The 24,493-nt window shown below is 37.2% G+C and overlaps 1 protein-coding gene across 2 annotated transcripts in view; it reads left to right on the plus strand.

The window, feature by feature from the left end:
- Positions 1-24,493, plus strand: part of FCHSD2 (FCH and double SH3 domains 2) — a 310,129-nt gene that overhangs the window by 209,900 nt on the left and 75,736 nt on the right. For both annotated transcript variants that reach the window (XM_047072457.1, XM_047072456.1), the window contains one exon: positions 13,047-13,169. In XM_047072457.1, the coding sequence (XP_046928413.1) occupies positions 13,047-13,169 (123 nt within the window). The remainder of the gene's footprint in view (positions 1-13,046; positions 13,170-24,493) is intronic.

A 24,493-nucleotide genomic window follows, 5' to 3' on the forward strand; every position in this document is an offset into this window, starting at 1 on the left:
AATGTGGTGCATTTGTGATCAGCGTAGAATGAACACACACATGCGACAAAGTCTCATTTCACTTAAATATTGTTGTGAGACCTTCAGTCCCTAAAATGTTTGTAGTGACAAGTTTAAAAGGGTAAGGATGATAAATAATCTGATTCCCACTTAGGGCTAAAATGTATTTGTCCTCCCTCTTTAAATTAGAGCCAGGAATCATCTGTGTTAGGCTATAAATGCCTTTTCAGCGTGTCTTTGTGCTTTCTACATAGAGAGTATAGCACTGGTGCACAAAACACAGGGGGCTCTTGCCATTGGAGACTGTCTAACCCACAGATACCAAGAAGCTCCCTGGAACTTTACTGCTTGTTTACAGAAAGTCACCCACCATTGTTACAGATGCCTAGAAGGCGAGGAGTTTTCTGTAAGAGATCAAAATCTAACCAAGCTGGAATGTTTGCACCAAATAGGCAGCTTTTAAAATCTGAGTAAACCTCCACAACTCTTTAAAGAAAACTAAGTTGTAATTGTAGGTAACATTAAACTTTGGAATAAGAAAGTAGAAAGTTAATATTTTCTTTTATGATTTTGAATCCATTACTCAGGTATTTGAGGCACAATGTGTTACAACTACAGTCTTACTAAAACGAGGGGGGATATGTTTAGTTGTAACTTTTTTAGAAGACGAATTATTGTCACTGCTGCTGAGAAATGGATCCTGTCTTTCTTGATCTTCTTTGCTTTCTTCCTGAATGTCCTCAGTTAATGTTTTTTTCTGTGATTCAAATAGTGCTGAGCACAGCAGAGGTTGTTGCTGGAATTGAATTAAGAATGGACATGTGAGTGTTTATAATAAGAAAGCCAAATTCTTTTTTCATAGACTCTGTACTTGAAAGCTTTGATGTCCTGAATAACTACATACCCCCAAAAGTACAATTTGGCTACTATATTAAAATTTGAAAATATCCTGCTTTACATGTTTAGTTCAAAGGCCACTTTCATTACATACATATAAAGACCAAACTTCTGTAACTCATCCTTATTATATTTTTAGAAAGCATTTATAATCTTGGGGCACCTGGGTGGCTCAGTTGGGTAAACGTCCAACTTCAGCTCAGGTTGTGATCTCATGGTTCATGAATTCAAGCCCCACATCGGGCTCTGTGCTGACAGCTTGGAGCCTGGAGCCTGCTTCAGACTCTGTGTCTTCCTCTGTCTCTGGCACTCCCCCGCTTCACCCTGTCTCTCTCTCTCTCCTTCAAAAATAAGTAAACATTTAAAAAAAATTTTTTTAAAAGAAAGTATTTGTGGGGCGCCTGGATGGCTCAGTCGGTTAAGCGACCGACTTTGGCTCAGGTCATGATCTCGCCGTCCGTGAGTTCGAGCCCCCCGTCGGGCTCTTTGCTGACAGCTCAGAGCCTGGAGCCTGTTTCGGATTCTGTGTCTCCCTCTCTCTGACCCTCCCCCGTTCATGCTCTGTCTCTCTCTGTCTCAAAAATAAATAAATGTTAAAAAAAAAAAGATAAAAGGAAAGTATTTGTAATCTTAAATCTGCTTTAAAGTGCAACACCCCAAAAAAGTACAATTCAAGATCTTTTTAAAACCTGAATTGACTAATTAGGAAAACAAATAATCAAAATGATGAATTAGTCTTTTTTTCTAATGTTTTATTTTTTGTTTACTTTTGAGAGAGAGAGAGCATGAACAGGGAAAGGGCAGAGAGAGAGGGAGACACAGAATCTGAAGCAGGCTCCAGGCTCCGAGCTGTCAGCACAGAGCTTGACATAAGGCTTGAACTCACAAACCGCAAGATCATGACCTGAGCTAAAGTTGGACACTTAACCGACTGAGCCACCCAGGCACCCCAGTGATCAAAATGATGAATTAGTCTTTAAAGTTTGTTTTTTAACACTTATTTATTTTTGAGAGAGAGAGAGAGAGAGAGAGAGAATGCGAGCAGGGGAGGGGCAGAGAGACAGAGACACAGAATCCGAAGCAGGTTCCAGGCTCTGAGCTGTCAGCAGAGAACCCAATGTGGGGCTCAAACTCATGGACCGCAAGATCGTGACCTGCGCCAAAGTTTGATGCTTAACCAACTGAGCCACCCAGGGGCCCCAATGATTAATTGGTCTTAAGCAAGCTTTGATAAATACTGATTTTAGTAGTTAAAAACTGAACTGTTTTCTTAATAAAAACTGTGGCAAATGTTATCCTTCAGGACTTTCCACTACATTCGAGCATCATTTCCTCCAGAAAATCTTCCTTAAACTTCCACATTTGTTGAGGTCATTCTCTTCTGCCACCTTGTATAAATAAAATTATCTATTACATATTCATGCCTAACACTTGGCCAAATTCTTCATGGTTCAAATACACCACATATAAACAGACTCAACCCTTGGGGCACCTGGGTGGCTCAGTCAGGTGAGCGTCTGACTCTTGATTTTGGCTCAGGTCATGATCTTACAGTTCATGAGTTCAAGCCCCCACATCAGGCTCTGCACTGACAGTGTGGAGCCTGCTTGGGATTCTCTCTCTCTTCCTCTCTATCTCTGCCCCCCCCTTTCAAAATAAATAAATAAACTTAAAAAAAAAAAAAAACTTTAAACAGACTCAACCCTTGGCATAGTTTTTGGCACCGAGTAGGTTATCAATAAATTTTTATAGAATTGAACTGTTGAATAATCACTTTGTTATTATGTTTATAACAAGTTCCTTTTTGTCATAGTATTCCATATTGCATAGAAAATTCAGGTGCAAAGAAATGTAGCTGTTGGGGCACCTGGGTGGCTCAGTCGGTTGAGCGTCTGACTTCAGCTCAGGTCATGATCTCATGGTCTGTGAGTTCAAGCCCCACATTGGGCTCTGTGCTGACAGCTCAGAGCCTGGAGCCTGCTTCGGATTCTGTGTGTGTCTCTCTCTCTGCCCCTCCCCTGCTCTCTCTCTCTCTCTCTCTCTTTTTCTCTCTCTCTCAAGTAAATAAACATTAAAAAATTAAAAAAAAAAAAAGAAAAGAAATGTAGCTGTCACATTTGAGTATACCATACACCTAAGATTGTTTCAGTCAGAGGCTGTCATGGGCTGTAATGATCAGACCATGTTCACTACAACCATCAGTTGTAGTTAGGAGGAGACCAAAGGAAACATCTAAAGCCATCATACTATTTCCTTTCCATTAATGGTCCCATATATCCAAAAAAAATGTATATCAACTCTTCCCCAAAATTTCAATGTAAGGAACTTTCATATTGCCTGCATTAGGGATATTGCCTCCTGAACTAAAATTAAAGCTTTATATTCTCCATGCTAAATATTTTCTGGCATTTCAGTACTTTCATGTCAAAAGTACACATAAAAGATGCCACTGAAATAACACAGCCAAAAGATCAATATGGGAAAATTCTAGATTTAATTTGGAATGCCAAAAATTCTTATGTTTGCAGCAGTCATATTTGCTATCTGATACCTACAATTTCCTAGTTTATATACCTAGAGAGCTGAACGTCTATTATAGTTTCTTCAGAAGTCTTTTGGTTTCCTCCATCAGGCCTTTTGGCCCTCTAGCTCTCCTTGCCTCCAGCTTAAAAACTTTTGTTTATAGTTTTTATATAAGTATAAAACAACAACAAAAAATACCATTTAAATGCAAACAAGTCTATAAATCAATCAAATTCAAATTGACAAAATAATTAAATATGATAGCTGATAAAGATTAGTGGAACATAAATTGCTACTTGAGATATGAATTATGATGCTGTCTCTAAGCTGTTTTGAATTCTCCGTGCCTGTTCTTCCGTATGCCTGTAATGACTCTTCCTCATCACCCTTTTTGTTTTGTTAGTAAAGTGTTCACAGATGTCATTTTATCTCCACATCTTGCAAATATGTCATTTACATTTTAAGTTCAAGGTCATTTCAAGTACAAGAGCTCTTTTCATTAACCTAGGACCATTGGATTAAAACAACTTGACACATTGATCATAAACATAAGCGTGGGCACAGAGATCCCACGGCAATTCCCCAGTAAAAGGTTGATCTTCCATATTGCCCTGGATTAAATTATATCATTTAAAAATTATTTAGATGAAAACAAAAAAATTTAAATTGCTACAATGAATTTATGAGCTGCAAAGATTATGTGATTATATCCTTAGCTTCCACTTTAAGAAAAACTACTCTGATTAGTTTTATCTATGCTGTGTATATGTGCGGAACAAAAGAGATTTGGGGCTACTGAAATTGGAACACAGGCAAGAGATTTCTGAAAGGACTATACTCAAGCCAGTAGATTTTGGCTTGAATGTTTTGACATATACAATATGCATATGCTTTAAGATCATCTGGGCATGTCACTCACCTTTATCACATTTTACTTGAGTGCTGATTCTGATGGATTTGTTAGAAATGAAGATTATGGGGGCGCCTGGGTGGCGCAGTCGGTTAAGCGTCCGACTTCAGCCAGGTCACGATCTCGCGGTCCGTGAGTTCGAGCCCCGCGTCGGGCTCTGGGCTGATGGCTCAGAGCCTGGAGCCTGTTTCCGATTCTGTGTCTCCCTCTCTCTCTGCCCCTTCCCCGTTCACGCTCTGTCTCTCTCTGTCCCAAAAATAAATAAACGTTGAAAAAAAAAAAATTAAAAAAAAAAAAAAAAAGAAATGAAGATTATGGTTAGCAGTAGAGTGAGATGGAAAATAATGGATGGTTGACAGACTAAAATCAGTTTGTATATATTAAAAAATGGTCAAAACCATGCTTATTAAAACTTCTCAATCAAGTATTTGTGGAGTCTCTGAAGCTTCTTGGAAAATTCTGGATTCCCTGGAGCACTGAGGTAAAAACATGGTCACTAAATAAATAGCAACAGCAACAATAAATCTTGGGGAGAGAAAGAGGAATCTGATTTCCTGAAGTACCACATTACATTATTTAAAAACATTTTTTTAATGTTTATTTTTGAGAGAGAGGGAGACAGAACACAAGCAGGGGAGAGGCAGAGAGAGACAGAGAGACAGAGAGAGAGAGAGAGAGAGAGAGAGAGAGAGAGAGACAGATTCTGAAGTGGGCTCCAGGCTGTGAGCTGTCAGCACAGAGCCCAACGCGGAGTTCAAACTCACAAGCCATGAGTCAAAGTCAGACGCTCAACCAGCTGAGCTACTCAGGCGCCCCCACATTACATTATTTTAGATGGACAGTTCTTAAAAGATTATGAGATATGCAAAGAAACAGGAGTGTATAGCCCTTCCAGAGGACTAAAAGGAGTCAATAGAAATTGACCCTAAAGAAGCACATACATTGGAGTTACTAGACAAAGATTTTAAATCACCTATTTTTAACAAAGAACTAAAGGAAACCATAAAGCCAAAGAACTAAAGTATGGGAATAATGTCCCACCAAAGAGAGAATATCAACAAAGAGAAATTATAAAAAGGAGCCAAATAGAAATCCTGGTGTAGGAAAGTACAATAACTAAAATAGGAATGCACTAGAAGGGTTCAGCAGCAAATCTGAGCTGGCAAAAGAAAGAATCCATGAATTTAAGGTGAGGCAATTGAGATTATCCAGTCTGAGAAAGGAATATTTAAAGTCTGATTTAAAAGACAACATGGGGCACCTGGGTGGCTCCGTCGGTAGAGTGTCCGACTCTTGATTTTGACTCAGGTCATAATTTCAGGGTAGTGAGATTGAGCCCTGCGTGGGGCTCCGCCCTGAGCATGGAGCCTGCTTGAGATCCTCTCCGTCTCTCCCACTGCCCCCTCCCCCGCTTATATGCTTTCTCTCTTTCTAAAATGTAAATAAATAAATAAACAAACAAACAAAATTATAAAATGTTGATGGACTTATAATGTGTTAAAGATACATTTGTATGGCAGTAATAACACAGAGGAGGGTAGCAATAGAGCTTTGTAGGACCAAAGTTGATATACCGTTGAAATTAAGTTTGCATTAATCCAAACCAGTTTGCTTTAAATTAAGATGTTAGTTGTAATCTCTGGGCAACCACTGTGAAAATAATTCCCAAAAAAACATAATAAAAGAAACATCGAATTAGAATGGTACACTTGAAAATGCCTATTTTACAGATCTCATGAGAAGATACATTATTCTTTGTTTTATAAATGGGGAAACTGAGGCCTTAAGTACATAATAGAATCAAGATTCAAAACCAAGTCTGTCACAAAAAAAAAAAAAAAAAAAAACCCTCACTGTGGGTCCTATAAGGGAAATAGATGAAAATCCTGGATAGAACATAGAAATGGTGAAGCTTTATTATTCTAATAATCATCTTTTACAAATACTATACTCTTTTGACTCCATCAGATCAGGAGTTTAAAGAAGGAAGATTCAGTACTTGCTTAGAGTAATATTTTTCATAAGCAGTGGACCTGGATTTGAATGCAGGCATATATGGTTCAAAGCTTTCTATCGGACCATACTGCTTTAGGGTTGCAACCTAAATATTGAGATGGTTTCAGCACACTCACAAACAATTATGCATGCTAGTAAATAACTCAAGAGGACAACACAGAGGGGCATATTCTTGATCTCAGCTCACGTTATGATCTCACAGTTCATCATTTCGAGCCCCACATCCGGCCCTGCACTGATGGTGCAGAGCCTGCTTGGGATTCCTTCTGTTTTTCTCTCTGCCCCTTCCTGACTTGTATGCGCTCTCACGCTCGCACACACTCTCTTTCTCTCTCAAAATAAATAAACTTAAAAAAAGAGAGAGGGAGAGGACAACACAGACTTTATAGAGAAGCAGTGTTGAATTTTCCTTTCCTGGAGTTTTGTAATTCACAGAGGGGAGCTTTCTTATTTGTTTCCTCTTTCACAGAACCTGAAGTAACCCAATGCTTTTAAACAAAACAACCACAAGTATAAAATTGGGTGATGTGTTTCTAATTTTACTTTATATCAATTGACATATTCAGTCATGTCTTAAGATATTTACAGTGATACAGATGCAACTCAGTACGTGCTTTGATCTCTTTTTTTTTTTTTTGCTTTGATCTCTTTAAAAAAATTTTTTATTAAAGCATAGTTGACACAATGTTACATTATTTTCAGGTGTATGACATAGTAATTGGACAACTCTATGCCATGCTCACTGCAAGTGTAGCCACTATATGTCACCATTATAACACTATTACAGTACCATTGACTATATTCCCTGTGCTGTACCTTTCATTCCCATGACTTCTTTAATCTCTCTTAATTTGTGAAAATCTACTTTCTCTGCATCCTGGTTAAGTATAGGTAGGGTCTTCTCAGAAAGAAACAAATGCAGGCAGGCAATCATTGTTCTCTTCCATCAGCATAGGAGGACTGTAGAATTTTATGATTTAAGAGAGCTCAAATTTATCATCATCTTGATATTTATATCCTTGACTTTTACCCAAAGACTATTTTAGAATGCCCATTGCTCTTAGAAGAGTTTGCCTTCCTAGGCTGTAGTAAGGAAACTAAAGAGATTTCAACATAACCATATGACTACAGAATCTGTGCCCTTCCTGGATCCAAATAAGGAGGCCACTGTTTAAAGTTCTCACTGTAGGGGACATTGCACCAAATGCTTAGAAAAATGTCACATTTTCTTTCTCCTAACTCCTTATTCAGCATAATTTTCCTCTTCCAACGTGTTCCAGAGAATTTCTGCTTTCCTGAAAATAAATGTTCAGTGGAACATCCTAGTATTTTAAATTTCTGAATTTGTTAAGACAGCCCAATTTTCTTTTTTCTCTTCTCTTTTCTTTCTTTCTTTCTTTCTTTCTTTCTTTCTTTCTTTCTTTCTTTCTTTATCTCTCTCTCTCTTTCCTTCCTTCCTTCCTTCCTTCCTTCCTTCCTTCCTTCCTTCCTCCCTTCCCTTCCCTTCCCTTCCCTTCCCTTCCCTTCCCTTCCCTTCCCTTCCCTTCTTACTATTTTGAGTATTTACTATTACAAGTTTTGATTTCAAACTCAACTGATTTTAGAGATCAGGTTGATCCAATGAGTAAAGAGGGCAGGGGTAATAATACATAAGGGAGTGTGTGGTCTATGGGTAAGAGAAAAGAACATGGCTGCTTAAACACATTCAAAGTCAATTTTTCAAATTGAAAAACTGCTAGACTATTAAAACGTATGGCTGATCAAAGGCCTGTGGTTTCTCATTTCAGGTATTACAGAGTTCTTCCCCTAGCAGTTTGTATCAAATAATTTTTTAAGTTTGACTACGTTTCAAATACATATTTGGATGAGTTAACCAACCTACCAAATTTTTGCATAGTGGAGAACACCAAGGAGCTCATACTGCCAGATTAACTCATATTTGTATAAACCTTGAAAGAATGCTTCTGCCATTTCTGAGCACATATGTGAATTCTAGTTTACCATTGATTACAAAATTTGTGGCTCTTCACACAGGTCTCTATATTAATTGAAGTTTGTGCACAATTGCTCATTTGAAAATGAACAAACAAGTATACTTAGAATATTCTTGTGCCTTGCTCATTTGAAAATGAACAAACAAGTATACTTAGAACATTCTTGTACCTTGCTCATTGAATGCTACACAAGGCAGGCACCTGGGTCATTCAGTCATTTAAGCATCCAGCTTCAGCTCAGGTCATGATCTCATGGTTCATGAGTTCAAGCCCCACATCAGGCTCTCTGCTATCAGCACAGAGCCTACTTCAGAACCTCTGTCTCCCCCCCCCCGTCTCTCTCTGCCCCCCCCTCAATAAATAAGTAAACTTAAAAAAAAATAAATGTTACACAGGACTCAGATGCATCTTCACTATGCATGCCCTTATCAAATATTATAATTGTGACACATTTACCTTTTATTGAAAGATTTGAGTAGTTCTTACCGTACTTTAAATTTTCTAAGAAATACATGTAGCTTTTGGAATGTATTTGTGATTCAGCTTTGCAATAAAAAATTGTCTACCTCAAACTTTTAGATCTGGTTAATTGAAGAGAACCAGGAATATAAAGCAAGTTATTGAATTATTATTACTTACAATTAATTACCTAGATGAATCAAAGTTTTTCTTATAATACAATCAAAGAAATAATTTAGATAGTACAGCCAATACAAGCTAGTTATCATTCATAACCCTTTATTTTTTTTTAATGTTTATTTATTTTTGAGAGACAGGGTGCGAGCAGGGAAGGGGCAGAGAGAGAGAGGGAGATACAGAATCCGAAGCAGGCTCCTGGCTCTGAGCTGTCAGCACAGAGCCTAGTGCGGAGTTCAAACCCATGAACCGCAAGGTCATGACCTGAGCTGAAGTCAGACACTTAACCAACTGAGCCACCCAGGTGCCCCTCATTCAGAACCCTTTAGTGAGGAGTCTCTTAATTGCAAATAACAAACTCAACTCAACAAGACCTAATTCAAAGTAGCATGAGCAGAGTGGGAATTTGTTGGCTCAGGTAACCAATCACAGAAAGGACAAGGGGGTGCTTATTCAGAAACCACCCAATCTGAAGACATTCCTTGTCCCTCCCTTTTGCCTCCCCATTCCCATCTTCACTCTGCCAAATTTCTCATCACTGCTTTTCCTTGTGAATTGGTATAAATCTCTTCTACTGAAGACAGACTTTCTGTATTTGGTAGGAAGACTAGCCATTTAGTTATAGCCATTTGGCTATTTTTGACTCAGCTTCCATCCCAGCAATCACCTACTCTCGAGAGAGAGGGGGAGAGAGAGAGGAGAGAGAAAGAGGGAGAGCGAGAGCTCTAGGTCAAATGTCATTAGTATATGTTAGCTGCCTGTGTCAGTTATAGTTATTACTATTTGAATGAAGAGAAGGGGGGAAGAACATTCCAAGCCAACAGAACAACTTAACTGGAAACATGAAGGTGAGTGGCATTCTCTAAAAAGGCTCAGTCTGGTTGGGATGTAGAGTACAATGCAGATAACAATGATTAGAGATGGTGCTAATGAGAGGTAGTTTGGGACTAGATGGTAAAGGAACGTAGATACCAGCCAAAGAATTTTGACTTTTCAAAATATACAGTGGGAACCATTGAAAAAAAAATTGTGGCATCACTTTTTTTCCTAATCTGATATCCAGGCTTTCTTTTTATTTTTTTATGGAAAATTCTCAACATACACTGTAATAAAAAAGAGTAATATAAATACCCCCATGTATTCATTACCCAGCTTTAACAGTTATCAATATGTGGCCAATCCATTGAAGATTTTTGAAGAAGGCAAGAAAGGAGATTAACATTGTGTCACTTCCTTTGCTTTAGTTAATCTTCCCAATGTGCCTGTGGAGTATGTTGTATTCCCACTTTCCCTAATTACAAATGAGAAAGCCATCAAAATGATGAACTAAGTAACAGTGCTGGGATTCTAACCCACACCCAACTTCAGAACTCAAGTTCTTCCCCGTGTTGCATAATGCTGCCTCTAATTATGATGTAGGACATTATTCTGTTAAAAATAGCTGCTGTACTGCTGTACTGGGGCTGTTGACCCTATTCAGGATGGTAGACTTCTCTGCCTCCAGCCACTCTGCCTCTACAGGGTCACCAGGATCTAAGTCTGTGTAAACGTTGAACCTAATCAGTTAAAATGACCATTTAGTCCAGTGATTCTCAAAGTATGGTCCCCAGACAAGCAGCAAGTTGTTAGAAAATGTAAATTCTCAGCTCCCCACCACCACCCCAGCCTACTGAATCAAAAATTCAGAGGCTGGGAGCTCATGATGCCTATATTGCTACTTGCTGTGTTTAAATAAAAATGCTCCAGTTGTTTCCTGCAAACATGAGGTTAAGACCATCTACCAAGAGCATTTCTAAGGCAAAGCCATATCAGAAGAATTTATATGTTTCTTTTTTAACAAGTTCATGAAAAGCATGTCTTAAGTTAGGAATTCGTATTCAGACAGTACCAGCAGTCTCCCTTGGGATGTTACATGACTACGTGGAAAGGAATTTTAAGGCATTTGCACTGCCTATATTTAAAGTGCTTGATGGTGCCATCTGGTGGAGTAAGCACTATAGAATGTGCAGCTTTATTACTCAGTGCTTCGGGGATAGGTGTGCATTTTTAAAAAATCAGTGTCATAGTAAAAGTTTAATGGAATAGCCAGACATAAGATGTACAAAGAGTTTATTTACTGTAAAACCTCCATTGAGGATATGATACCAGAACACAAGCAACAAAAGAAAAATAGCTAAATTAGACTTCATCAAAACAAGAACTTTTTGTGCATCAAAGGACGCTATTGAGAAAGTGAAAAGACAGCCCACAAAATAAGAGAATATATTTGGAAGTCATACATCTAATAAAATACATGTATCTGATTATATGAATAACTCTTACAACCCCACAACAAAAAGGTAAAACAACCCAATTTAAAAACGAGCGAAGGACTTGAGTAGACATTTTTCCAAGGACAGCATACAAATGGCCGGTAAGCCCATGAAAAGATACCCAACATTATTAGTCATTAGAGAAATGCAAGTCAAAACCACAAGGAGATACTGCTTGCATGGCTTGAATAATTTAAAAAAAACAAACAGAAAACAACAAGCATTGATGAGGATGTAGAGAAATTGGAACCTTTATACATGGTTAATGGGGATGTAAAATGGTGCAGCCACCGTGGAAAAGTTTGGCAGTTCCTCAAATAGTTAGACATAGAATTACCATAGGACTCAGCAGTTCCACTGGTAGACATATACCCAGAGAATTGGAAACAGATGTTCAAATAAAAACTTATACATAAATGTTCATAGCAGCATTATCCATAATAGCCAAAAAGTGGAAACAACCCAAATGCCCATCAACCAATGAATGGATACTAAATGTGGTATATCCATATAAAAGAATATTATTCAGTCATAAAAAGAAATGAAATATTAATACATTGATGAACCTTGAAAACATTATGCCTGGTGATAAAGGCAGGCACAAAATGACATGTGTTATATGGTTCCATTTATATGAAATGTCTAGGCAAACCCTTAGAGGTAGAAAGATTAATGGTTGTCAGAGGTGGGGGCGGCGAGGGAGAAATGGGAGTCACCACCTAATGGATATGGGATTTCTTTTGGGGACAGTGCAAATATGCTGGACGTAGATAGTACTGATGGTTACACAACATTGTGAATGTACTAAAAGCCACTGAATTGTATACTTTAAAATAGCTAAAGTGGTGAATTTTATGTTGTGAAAATTTTACCTCAATTTTTAAGACAATTTCCATTGATTGGCAGGACTCCAGAACCTTTTTTTGATTATTGCTATTATTATAGATATATTTTCCCCATAGTTGTTGCTAATATGTATGCTATTTGTTTTACTTTTTTTTTAACCTAAAATTATTTTGTACCTACTTTTGCAACAGTATAGTTACCATAGTTTTTGTTGGTGCCTATATTTCAGTCATTATATATATCATAGCCTAATTATTTTTCAAATGTTTCGCGTTTTTTTTTTCTTTCAATTTCAGTGAATCCTACTCTAAATGCTTAAACAAAGAAGAATGTTTAAAATTCTTTATAGACATTTCATTGGTGTTTCTTCAAAAGTGTATTTCTAAATCACTTTTTTCTAACCATTGCTATTGTGTTTTTTCTCTGACTGCTCTGTAGTAAGAGTATACTAATTTATAATCCTACCAACAGTGGATGAGGAAAAATGGAGGAGATGATTTGACATGATTGCATGTCTACTCTGTTTCAGGCACTGTGCCTGGATCCTTTCACATCCACAGTTCCATTTAACTCCCACACCTACTCTGTTATAAAATGACTACAGTGGTTGATGGCAGTTAATAAACAGATGAACAAAGATTAGAACCCAATAACTTTGTCTCCAAGTGTATCCTGTTTCTACAGCTTTACCAATATTGGATTTTATCTTTTTTAGTTCCTATTTATTAGAAAGTTTCAGCATTTTCCCAAGTGATTGTTTACTGGTTATAAGTACGTTTATGTAGCAATCTTTATCTTTTGTCCATTTATTATTAATAGATTTTAAACTGAATTTACCTCGTGAACAGTAGGTGTTCTGTATCAAAGCTTTGTCATAATTTTTTTTTGCTTTTGTTTATTACTCTTTTACAGGCTCTTGATGGAAATGTGTATGATCACCTGAAGGATTATTTAATAGCCTTCAGCCGGACTGAGCTAGAGACATGCCAAGCTGTGCAGAACACATTCCAGTTTTTATTAGAAACCTCCAGCAAGGTAAGTTACCTTTAGTGAAATATGTAATGTTATCCATTTTAGAATCTAAAATGTTTTTGCGTACAAACAAAATGAAGTCACCGGTACTTTAGAAGAATGCTTTAAAGGACAAATCTCCTGGAAACACTTTTCCTTCTAACAAAGTTGCATGGTGTTCTTGATGAGTTGGCACAAAGGGGAAAAGGGGAGGTAATGGTACAAGCTAGTGCAGGATATCACTCTGCTGCCATATTGCTTTTGAGATGAAATGATTTGAAGAGTTTTACCTTCGGGGTGCCTGTCTGACTCAGTCAGAAGAGCATGTGACTCTTGATCTCAGAGTTGCAAGTTCAAGTCCCACATTAGGTGTAGAGATTACTTAAAAATAAAATCTTTAGGGGCGCCTGGGTGGCTCAGTCAGTTGAACCTCTGACTTTGGCTCAGGTCATGATCTCATGGCTTGTGAGTTTGAACCCCACATCGGGCTCTGTGCTGACAGCTCAGAGCCTGGAACCTGCTTCAGATTCTGTCTTTGTCTCTCTCTCTCTGCCTCTCCCCTGCTCACGCGCTGTCTCTCTCTTTCACTGTCTCTCAAATATAAACATTAAAAATTTTTTTAAATAAATAAAATCTTTAAAAGAAAAAAGGGAATTTTACCTTCCACTCAAATAAATTTTGAATGCACTCAACTCATTCATATGGAAGGACAGCAAGGTCATGTGTCAGTGTATAAGATAATAAAAAGACACAAAAGGGAAGGTAGCATTTTATCACTGATCAAAAAATGAAGGCTTTATCTTGTTTTTTAAAAATTAACCTTAACCTCCTACATGCTGTCATTCATTGATGGTAAATCTTTGTTCAAAAGTGTTAGGATCCAGCAACTTTGCTGGCATGTTCACACTGTGTGCAGAGAAAATAAACAAAATTGCTTTTCTTCAGGATCCTGACAGATTAAAATTTTTTTGCAGCATACAAACTGTCCTTTTGAAGATAAATTGTTCTTATGATTAGTAATTTTTTTATTCTGATACATTAAATGCATAGTAAATGTTTCCCAGCTGAATGCATGCATTTGTAAAACTATATTCATTTTGTAACAGCTATTTTTAAAGATTTCGTTCAATCCTCTTTTTTGGCAGGGGAAGCAGGAACTGGCTTAATACCTTAAGAAATTGTTTGGAAAGGAATCAGGGTTTCTTAAGAAAAGAAGCATAGACTCTTCTTCCTGAGCACCTCCTTATATATTTATTCTTCTTTTCAGTGTACCATGACTCTATTTCTATTTTTAGAAAAACATTTAAAATATTAATTTGGGGGGCACACAGCTGGGTCAGTCAGTGGAGTATGATCTTGGGATCATGAGTTCTAGCCCCATGTAGGGCCTAGAGTTTACTTCAAAAAGTAGATAGGTAGGTAGGTAGGTAGGTAGGTAGGTAGATGGATAGAATATTAAGTTGATACAGAAATATAAAAATCACTAGTCTGGTGCTTTGAAATCCTATCATGTTTCTATTTTCCTGGATTTTCTGGATTTTCCAGAATCCAATACAAGATATAGAAGGATTGATGTATAGAAAGTAGGATGGGTAGAAAGATGGATAATTATATGAAAGCAAATGTAGAAAAATGTTAATTGAAGAATCTAGGTAGTGGGTATATGGGTGTTTGCATATAGTTATTTTTATTTTAAGGTATATGTATTTGAAATTTTCTATAAGAGAATGTTGGGGGAATGAGTCTATAAAAACATCTTGGCTTTGTTCTGTTTGTGGAGCGGTTGATTTTTGAATAGTGATCAAACTGTGTATATTTATTGGCCCATTCAGGCTTCCTGTTCCTTTTTTTAATACATTTTGGTAACTTATACTTTCCTAGACAGTAGTCCATTTTATTTATCAAATTTGATGGTATTTGTGTATAAACTTGGGTACTCTATTGTCGTCTTCCTTTCCATTTCTAATATTGTATGTGCTGTGCTTTCTTTCATTTTGATCAAACTTACCAGTCTGTCTTCTTAATCTCCAAGATCCAGCTTTTACTCTACTTCTTCATGTTGTTGCTATTTCCTTAATACCTGCCTTTATATTTATTATTTCTTTCTACTTTATTACAGTTTATGTGCTTATTCTTTTTCAGGCTTCTTTTTCTATTAGATCCTTTGTTTTAGTCTTTCTTGCAAGTAAATCCACTTAAGGCTAAAAATTTCTTTTTCTACTTTAACTGCATTTTATATGTAGGGGCTTTTTGTTGTTTCTACATTCTCCCCCTTGTTAACCCATGAACTGTTTAGAGATGAGTTTTTCCAGTTTTCATTCAGTGGGAGTATTGTAGTGGGGTAACATTTTTCATTTCTAATTTTATTAGAAATTATATTTTATTACATTTATTTTTATCAGAGAGATTGTTCTCTGACAGAATTGTTTAAAATATCTTTTTCTGAAAATAAGTTATGTTGGATACACTACTTTTAGTTTATAAAACAGGTAAATTTAGTCTTAAAGAATAACTAATATTTTACACAACACTTAATTTTCTAGGAGTTTTAAGCACATCCTCTGAGGTTGATATTATCATGCCCGTTATATAGAAGAAAACAGACTCAGGAAGTTTATATGGCTGCCCGAGGTTACATACTCACACATCGCATTTTCCATGCTCTACTACTATACTATATTATCTCTTTAGCTTGTATTATTTCCATAGAAAATGAATTAAAAATATATAAACTGGTTTGGACATAAAGAGATAAGCTTTCATTTTTCTCTGCATTCACTCATATGAATATCTTGCTCCCCAGGGATGAGGATAAATGATATCCTCTTCTGTTTATATTGAAAGTAAGAATGATATAACTAGGAGTTGAGCCCTTTGTTTCAAAAACTAGAAGAGCTCATACCTTTAAGTTTTATGCCATGTGCTTTTCTGTTACAAAGAGCTTGTTATGCTATTCTTGTTACACTGCTGAACCCAGCACAGTGATCTGATAACCCAGAGAGAAGTTTGAAAATCTTCAGGTTTTTATTCTACACCATTATTACTTTGTCTTTTTAGGGAGGAGTTTATTCTCCCACCCCCATCTAAATTATAACTGTACATATTCTCAAAGATACTTGGGGGGGGGAGGGGTAATCCATACTGATACACTGTAGCTATTATCGTGTTCTCTGTATCTTTCATCCTCTGAAGAGAAACACCTGGCCCTAGGAGCTTTTGTTTAAATTTAATTATTTATGAAGCTTGCTCCTTAATATTTTATGAAATGCTTTGTATATGTAACTGAAGCAGATGTTGTCATAAATATTTTGTCTAGGATAGTAACTCCAAAGGTAGTTCTGGCTTTTATAGTTTGTTCACGTGTGCTTGCTTTCTGTCTGCGTAAGGAGACTCCTACCAATTAGTAACATAGCTTTTTAACAGTTCAGAAAAGAAGTGTTATTCTGTATTTTTTTGGAAATTGACTTGTCCGTTATTGCCACTCTTAATACCTTGAAGACTAACCAAAAAGTAAACTTAATAAAATAAAGGGAAAAAAAACTATTATCATCTCAAAAGAAACAGGGAAAAGAAAAGACACAGGAAAAGCATTTGACAAAATTAAACACTCTTTTATGATAAAAACACAAATTAGAAATAGAAGGGAACTTCCTTAACAGATAAAAGGCATTTATGAAAAACCTACAGTTAACATCGTGCTTAATGGTGAAAATCTGAAAGGTTTCCTTCTAGAGATCAGGAACAAGACAAAGATGCCCATTTTCCCTACTGTACTGGAAGTCCTAGTCAGATCAATTAGTCAAGGAAAAAAGAAGTAGAAGGCATCCATATTGAAAAGGAAGAATGAGGGGCGCCTGGGTGGCGCAGTCGGTTAAGCGTCCGACTTCAGCCAGGTCACGATCTCGCGGTCCGTGAGTTCGAGCCCCGCGTCAGGCTCTGGGCTGATGGCTCAGAGCCTGGAGCCTGTTTCCCATTCTGTGTCTCCCTCTCTCTCTGCCCCTCCCCCGTTCATGCTCTGTCTCTCTCTGTCCCAGAAATAAATAAACGTTGAAAAAAAAATTTAAAAAAAAAAAAAAAAAAAAAAGAAAAGGAAGAATGAAATTATCTGTTTTTGCAGATGACATAATTATATATAGGAAATACTATAGAGCCCATGAAAAAAGTACTAGAGCTAATAAATCAATTCAGTGAAATTACAGGTACGAGATCAAAACACAAAAATCAACTATGTTTCTGTACTCCATCAATGAATACACCAAAAGAAAATTAAGACAATTCCAGCTATAATATCTAAAGAATAAAATACCAAGAATAAATTTAAATAAAGGATTCAAAGACTTGTACATTGAGAAACTATAAAACATTGCTGAAAATAATTGAAGAGGACCTAAATAAATGGAAATCATATTTATGGATTGAAAGAGTTCATATTCCCCAAAGCAATCTATAGATTCAATCAATCCCTATCAAAATTCCAATGACCTTTTTTTGCAGAAATGGGAAAGCCTGTCCTCAAATTCATATGGAACTTCCAAGGGGCCCTGAATACCCAAAAAACAACATTGAAAAGAAAAAACAAAGCTGAAGGACTCACACTTCCCAATTTCAAAAGTTAATTCAAGATTAATCAAAACAGTGTGGTACTAGCATAAGGATAGACTTATATAGACCAATGAAATAGAATTGAGAATCCAGAAATAAGCCCAAACATCTATGGCCAATTGATTTTCAACAAGGTTGCCAAGGCCATTTAGTGAAGAAAGACTACTTTTTTCAACAAAAGACTTGTGCTGAGACAAGATAACCACATGCAAGAGAATGAAGTTGAACCCCTGCCTCACTCCATATACAAAAATTAACTCAAAATGGATCAGTGACCTAAAACTATAGAAGAAAACGTAGAGGTAAATCTTTATGACCTTGGGTTTGGCACCGTGTTCTTAGCTTTGCCATTAAAGCAGAAGCAACCAAAGAAAAAACAGATAATTTGACTTACTCAAATTAAAAGCTTTTGTGCATTGAAGAACATTCTCAAGAATATAGAAAAGACAGGGGTGCCTGGGTACCTCAGTCAGTTAAGTGTCCAACTTCAGCAGAGGTCATGATCTCATGGTTCGTGGATTCAAGCCCCACATCAGGCTCTGGGTTGACAGCTCAGAGCCTGGATCCTGCTTCAGATTCTGTGTCTCCCTCCCTCTTTCTCTGACCTTCCCTTGCTTGTGTTCTTCCTCTCTCTCAAAAATAAATAAACATTAAAAAAAGATTTAAAAAAGGAGAATATAGAAAAGATAGCCCATAGTGGGGCGCCTGGGTGGCGCAGTCGGTTAAGCGTCCGACTTCAGCCAGGTCACGATCTCGCGGTCCGTGAGTTCGAGCCCTGCGTCAGGCTCTGGGCTGATGGCTCAGAGCCTGGAGCCTGTTTCCGATTCTGTGTCTCCCTCTCTCTCTGCCCCTCCCCCATTCATGCTCTGTCTCTCTCTGTCCCCAAAATAAATAAACGTTGAAAAAAAAAAAAGATTTTAAAAAAGGAGAATATAGAAAAGATAGCCCATAGGATGGGAGAAATTATTTTTTATGATAATTTATTGTCAAATTGGCTTAGATACAACACCCAGTTCTCATCCCAGCAAGTGCCCTCCTCAATGCCCATCACCCATTTTCTTCTCTCCCCCATCCCCCATCAAATCTCAGTTCTCTGTATTTAAGAGTCTCCTATGTTTTGTCCCCCTCCCTGTTTTTATATTAGTTTTGCTTCCCTTCCCTTATGTTCATCTGTTTTGTATCTTAAAGTCCTCATATGAGTGAAGTCATATGATGTTTGTTTTTCTCTGACTAATTTCACTTAGTATAATACCCTCTAGCTCCATCCACATAGTTGCAAACGGCAAGATTTCATTTTCTTTGATTGCCGGCTAATACTCCATTGTATATGTATACCACATCTTCTTTATCTGTTCGTCCATCGATGGACATTTGTGTTCTTTCCATACTTTGGCTATTGTTGATAGTGCTGTTATCAACATTGGGGTGCATGTCCCCCTTCAAAACAGCACACCTGTATCCCTTGGATAAATACCTAGTAGTGCAATTGCTGGGTCTAGGGTAGTTCTATTTTTAATTTTTTGAGGAACCTCCATACTGTTTTCCAGAGTGGCTGCACCAGTTTGCATTCCCACCAGCAGTGCAAAAGAGATCCTCTTTCTCCGCATCCTTGCTAACATCTGTTGTTGCCTGAGTTGTTAATGTTAGCCATTCTGACAGGTATGAGGTGGTATTTCATTGTGGTTTTGGTTTGTATTTCCCTGATGATGAGTGATGTTGAGTATTTTTTCATGTGTTGGTTGGTCATCTGGACGTCTTTTTTGGAGAAGTGTCTATTCATGTCTTTTGCCCATTTCTTCACTGGATTATTTGTTTTTTGAGTGTTGAGTTTGAGAAGTTCTTTATAGATTTTGGATACTAACCCTTTATCTGATATGTCATTTGCAAATATCTTTTCCCATTCTATCAGTTGCCTTTTAGTTTTGCTGATTGTTTCCTTCACTGTGCAGAAGCTTTTTATTTTGATGAGGTCCCAATAATTCATTTTTGCTTTTGTTTCCCTTGCCTCTGGAGATGTGTTGAGTAAGAAGTTGCTGCGGCCAAGGTCAAAGAGGTTTTTGCCTGCTTTCTCCCCAAGGATTTTGATGGCTTCCTGTCTTACATTTAGGTCCTTCATCCATTTTGAGTTTCTTTTTGTGTATGGTGTAAGAAAGTGGTCCAGGTTCATTTTTATGCATGTTGCTGTCCAGTTTTTCCAGCACCACTTGCTGAAGACACTGTCTTTATTCCATTGGATATTCTTTCCTGCTTTGTCAAAGATTAGTTGGCCATATGTTTGTGGGTCCATTTTTGGGTTCTCTACTTTGTTCCATTGATCTGAGTGTCTGTTTTTGTGCCAGTACCACACTGTCTTGATGATTACAGCTTTGTAAAACAGCTTGAAGTCCGGGATCGTGATGCCTCCATCTTTGGTTTTCTTTCTCAAGATTTCTGTGGCTGTTCGGGGTCTTTTCTCATTCCATACAAATGTTCGGATTGTTTGTTCTAGCTCTGTGAAGAATGCTGGTATTATTTTATTAGGGATTGTATTGAGCGTGTAGATTGCTTTGAGTAGTATGGACATTTTAACAATATTTGTTCTTCCTATCCAGGAACATGGAATATTTTTTCCATTTTTTGGCGTATTCTTCAATTTCTTTCATAAGCTTCCTATAGTTATCAGTGTGTAGATTTTTCACCTCTTAGATTTATTCCTATGTATTTTATGGGTTTTGGTGCAGTTGTAAATGGGATCAATTCCTTGATTTCTCTTTCTGTTGCTTGATTATTGGTGTATAGGAATACACCCGATTTCTGTGCATTGATTTTATATCCTGCGACTTTGCTGAATTCATGGATCAGTTCTAGCAGTTTTTTGGTGGAATCTTTTGGGTTTTCCATATAGAGTATCATGTCATCTGCAAAGAGTGCAAGTTTGACCTCCTCCTGGCTGATTTGGATGCCTTTTATTTCTTAGTGTTGTCTGATTGCTGAGGCTATGATTTCCAATACTGTGTTGAGTAACAGTGACAAGAGTGGACATCCCTGGCTTGTTCCTGACCTTAGGGGGAAAGCTCTCAGTTTTTCCCCATTGAAGATGATATTAGCATTGGGTCTTTCATATATGGCTTTTATGATCTCAAGGTATGCTCCTTCTATCTCTACTTTCTTGAGGGTTTTTATCAAGAAAGGATGCTGTATTTTGTCAGATGCTTTCTCTGCATCTATTGAGAGGATCAAGAAAGGATGCTGTATTTTGTCAGATGCTTTCTCTGCATCTATTGAGAGGATCATGTGGTTTTTGTCCTTTCTTTTATTGATGTGATGAATCATGTTGATTGTTTTGCAGATTTTGAACCAGCCCTGCATCCCAGGTGTAAATCCCACTTGGTCATGGTGAATAATTTTTTTAATGTATTGTTGGATCCAGTTGGCTAGTATCTTGTTGAGGATTTTTGCATCCATGTTCATCAGAAAAACTGGTCTATAGTTCTCCTTTTTAGTGGAGTCTTTGGTTTTGGAATCAAAGTAATGCTGGCTTCATAGAAAGAGTTTGGAAGTTTTCCTTCCATTTCTATTTTTTGGAACAGCTTCAAGAGAATAGTTGTTAACTCTTCTTTAAATGTTTGGTAGAATTCTATTGGAAAGCCATCTATCTGGTCCTGGACTCTTGTTTTTTGGGAGATTTTTAATTAATAATTCGATTTCTTTACTGGTTAAGGGTCTGTTCAAATTTTCTATTTCTTCCTGTTTCAGTTTTGGTAGTGTATATGTTTCTAGGAATTTGTCCATTTCTTCCAGATTGCCCATATTATTGGCACATAATTGCTCATGATATTCCCTTATTATTGTTTATATTTCTGCTATGTTGGTTGTGATCTCCCCTCTTTCATTATTGATTTTATTTATTTGGGTCCTTTCCTTTTTCTATTTGATCAAACTGGCTAGGGGCTTATCAATTTTGTTAATTCTTTCAAAGAACCAGCTTCTGGCTTCATTGATCTGTTCTACTGTTTTTTTAGTTTCGATAGCACTGATTTCTGCTCTAGTCTTTATTATTTCCTGTCTTCTGCTGGTTTTGGGTTTTATTTGCTGTTCTTTTTCCATATCTGTAAGGTGTAAGGTTAGGTTGTATATATGAGATCTTTCTTCCTTCTTTAGGAAGGCCTGGATTGCTATATACTTTCCTCTTATAACCGCCTTTGCTGTCTCCTGGAGGTTTTGAGCTGTGGTGTTATTATTTTCATTGGCTTCCATGTCCTTCTTAATCTCCTCTTTAACTTCTTGGTTAGCCCATTCATTCTATAGTATGATGGTCTTTAGTCTCCAAGTATTTGTTATCTTTCCACATTTTTTCTTGTGGTTGATTTCAAGTTTCGTAGCATTGTGGTCTGAAAATATGCACAGTATGATCTTGATCTTTTTGTACCCCAGTATGTGATCTATTCTGGAAAACGTTCCATGTGCACTGGAGAAGAATGTGTATTCTACTGCTTTAGGATGAAATGTTCTGAATATATCTGTTAAGTCTGTCTGGTCCAGTGTGTCATTCAGAACCATTGTTTCCTTGTTCGTTGTCTATTTAGGTGATCTATCTATTGCTGTAAGTGGGGTGTTGAAGTCCCCTATTATTATGGTATTCTTATCAATGAGTTTCTTTATATTGTGATTAATTGATTTATATATTTGGGTACCTCCAAATTTGGAGCCTAAATGCTTACAATTCTTAGATCTTCTTGGTGGATAGACCCCTTCCTTAATTATGATATAATGCCCTTCTTCATCTCTTGTTACAGTCTTTATTTTAAAGTCTGGATTGTCTGATATAAGTATGGCTACCCTGGCTTTCTTTTGTTGACCATTAGCATGATAGATGGTTCTCCATTCCCTTACTTTCAATCTGAAGGTGTCCTTAGGTCTAAAGTGGGTCTCTTGTAAACAGCATATATATAGATCTTGTTTTCCTATCCATTCTGTTATCCTGTGTCTTCTGATTGGGGCATTTAGTCCATTGACATTTAGAGTGAGTACTGAAAGATAAGAATTTATGAGCATTTTTTTTAAGTTTATTTATTTAGAGAGAGACAGAGACAGCACAAGAGGGGGAGAGTCAGAGAAAGAGAGAGAAAGAGAGCGAATCTTAAGCAGGCTCCACACTGTCAGCTCAGAGCCTGATAAAGGGCTCAAACTCACAAACTGAGAGATCATGAGCTGAGCCAAAATCAGGAGTCAGATGCATAACCAACTGAGCCACCCAGGCGCCCCTGGATGGGTATGTTTTTTAAAAGAGTCCTTGTATTTTAGATATCATATTGAAATATTATGGATTAAGGCATATGTCTGAGACTTGCTTCAGTATAGTTGGGGGTGGAAGAGATAGTTGGATCTATTAATGAAACAAGATTGGGCAGGAGGGGCCATTTTTGGAAGTTGGATGATGGTTACGTGGGGATACATTATACCCTTGTCTCTAGTTTTATATATGTTATAATAAAGTTAAAAATATAAAAAAGGTTGTAACTAGAAGGATGATCCTCTTAACTTTTTTTGCATGATGATTAGTGAGGCTCTTAGGGCTGTGTCAAGAGCTTTCACAGCTTAAAACTGGAATCCAGGAAAAGAAAAAAAACACATTTCCCTTTGAGAAGATGTTTATTCAGCCAGCCTTGCCTGACAAAATTTTCCCAAACTCTGCTCACCCCATCTCACCCCGTCAGTCTGGATTAAATATCATCCTCTTTTGTGTTCTTTAAGTACCCTCTACATACTTCCACGGTGTACTTAACTGTGTATTGTCTGGGTCTCCCACTTTCCAGATTATAAATTCCTTGAAGATATTAACCTTGTGTATTCATCTTTATTCATCTATATTCTCCCCTCATCACTGCATTAAACATTGGGTTTGGTAAGCTCTCTCAATAAATTGCTGAGTGAGCGATAGGGAACTGGATTTGTGCTGGTAAATAAAATGTAAAATATAACCCCCTACTTTCTCCATATTCTCAGTAAACCCTTTTCTGAGGACTACTAAGGTATAGCTACAGAGCTTCTTTAAATTTTTCATATTCTGCCCATCCTCTGGCAGAAGTGCTAATGAAAGATAAGTAAAGGGTAAGTAAGCACTGTAGCAAAATGGAAAATAGGTTTCTGCACAATCAAATGTTGCCGATTTCCATTCATTCCCAGGGTATATAATGCAATGAAGTCTTTTCAGATGGCTTTCTGTACTGTTTTGCTGCATTCTGTGTATCAGAATTACCCTTCTATATGAATTCCTTTTAGTCTGTCTTCTTGGTATGCAATAAGATGATGGTAGTTAGAATGTAACCTCCTAGGGGCACCTGGCTGACTCAGTCAGTGGAGCATATAACTTTTGATTTGGGGGTTGTAAGTTCAAGCCCCGTCTTGGGTGTATAGAGATTACTTAAAGATTTTTTAAAATCTTAAAAAAAAAAATAATAACCACCTAGAAAAGGTGGCAAGAAATACTATAAAAATAATATTTGGTAGGGTTTCTGGCTGGCTCAGTCAGTAGAGCATGCAACTCTTGATCTCAGGGTTGTGAATTCAAGCCCCACTTTGGGCATGGAGCCTGCTCAAAAAAAATTGTTTTTGAATGCGATTTTGTGCTATGTAGAGTGTTATCTAGCAGTTTCCTAGTGGGCGACAATCTCCATATAACAGACTTTAAGAAGTCTACAAAGTTTTATAACTGGGAGAGACCTAAGAGACTAATGTGGTTTCCTATTTTCATTCCGCTGCCCCCA

Source organism: Lynx rufus, unplaced genomic scaffold (genome assembly GCF_022079265.1).
Source record: "Lynx rufus isolate CCGP_SWC_20201006 ecotype Redwood Valley unplaced genomic scaffold, mLynRuf1.p SCAF_9, whole genome shotgun sequence".
In the NCBI taxonomy this organism is placed as follows: Eukaryota; Metazoa; Chordata; class Mammalia; order Carnivora; family Felidae; genus Lynx; species Lynx rufus.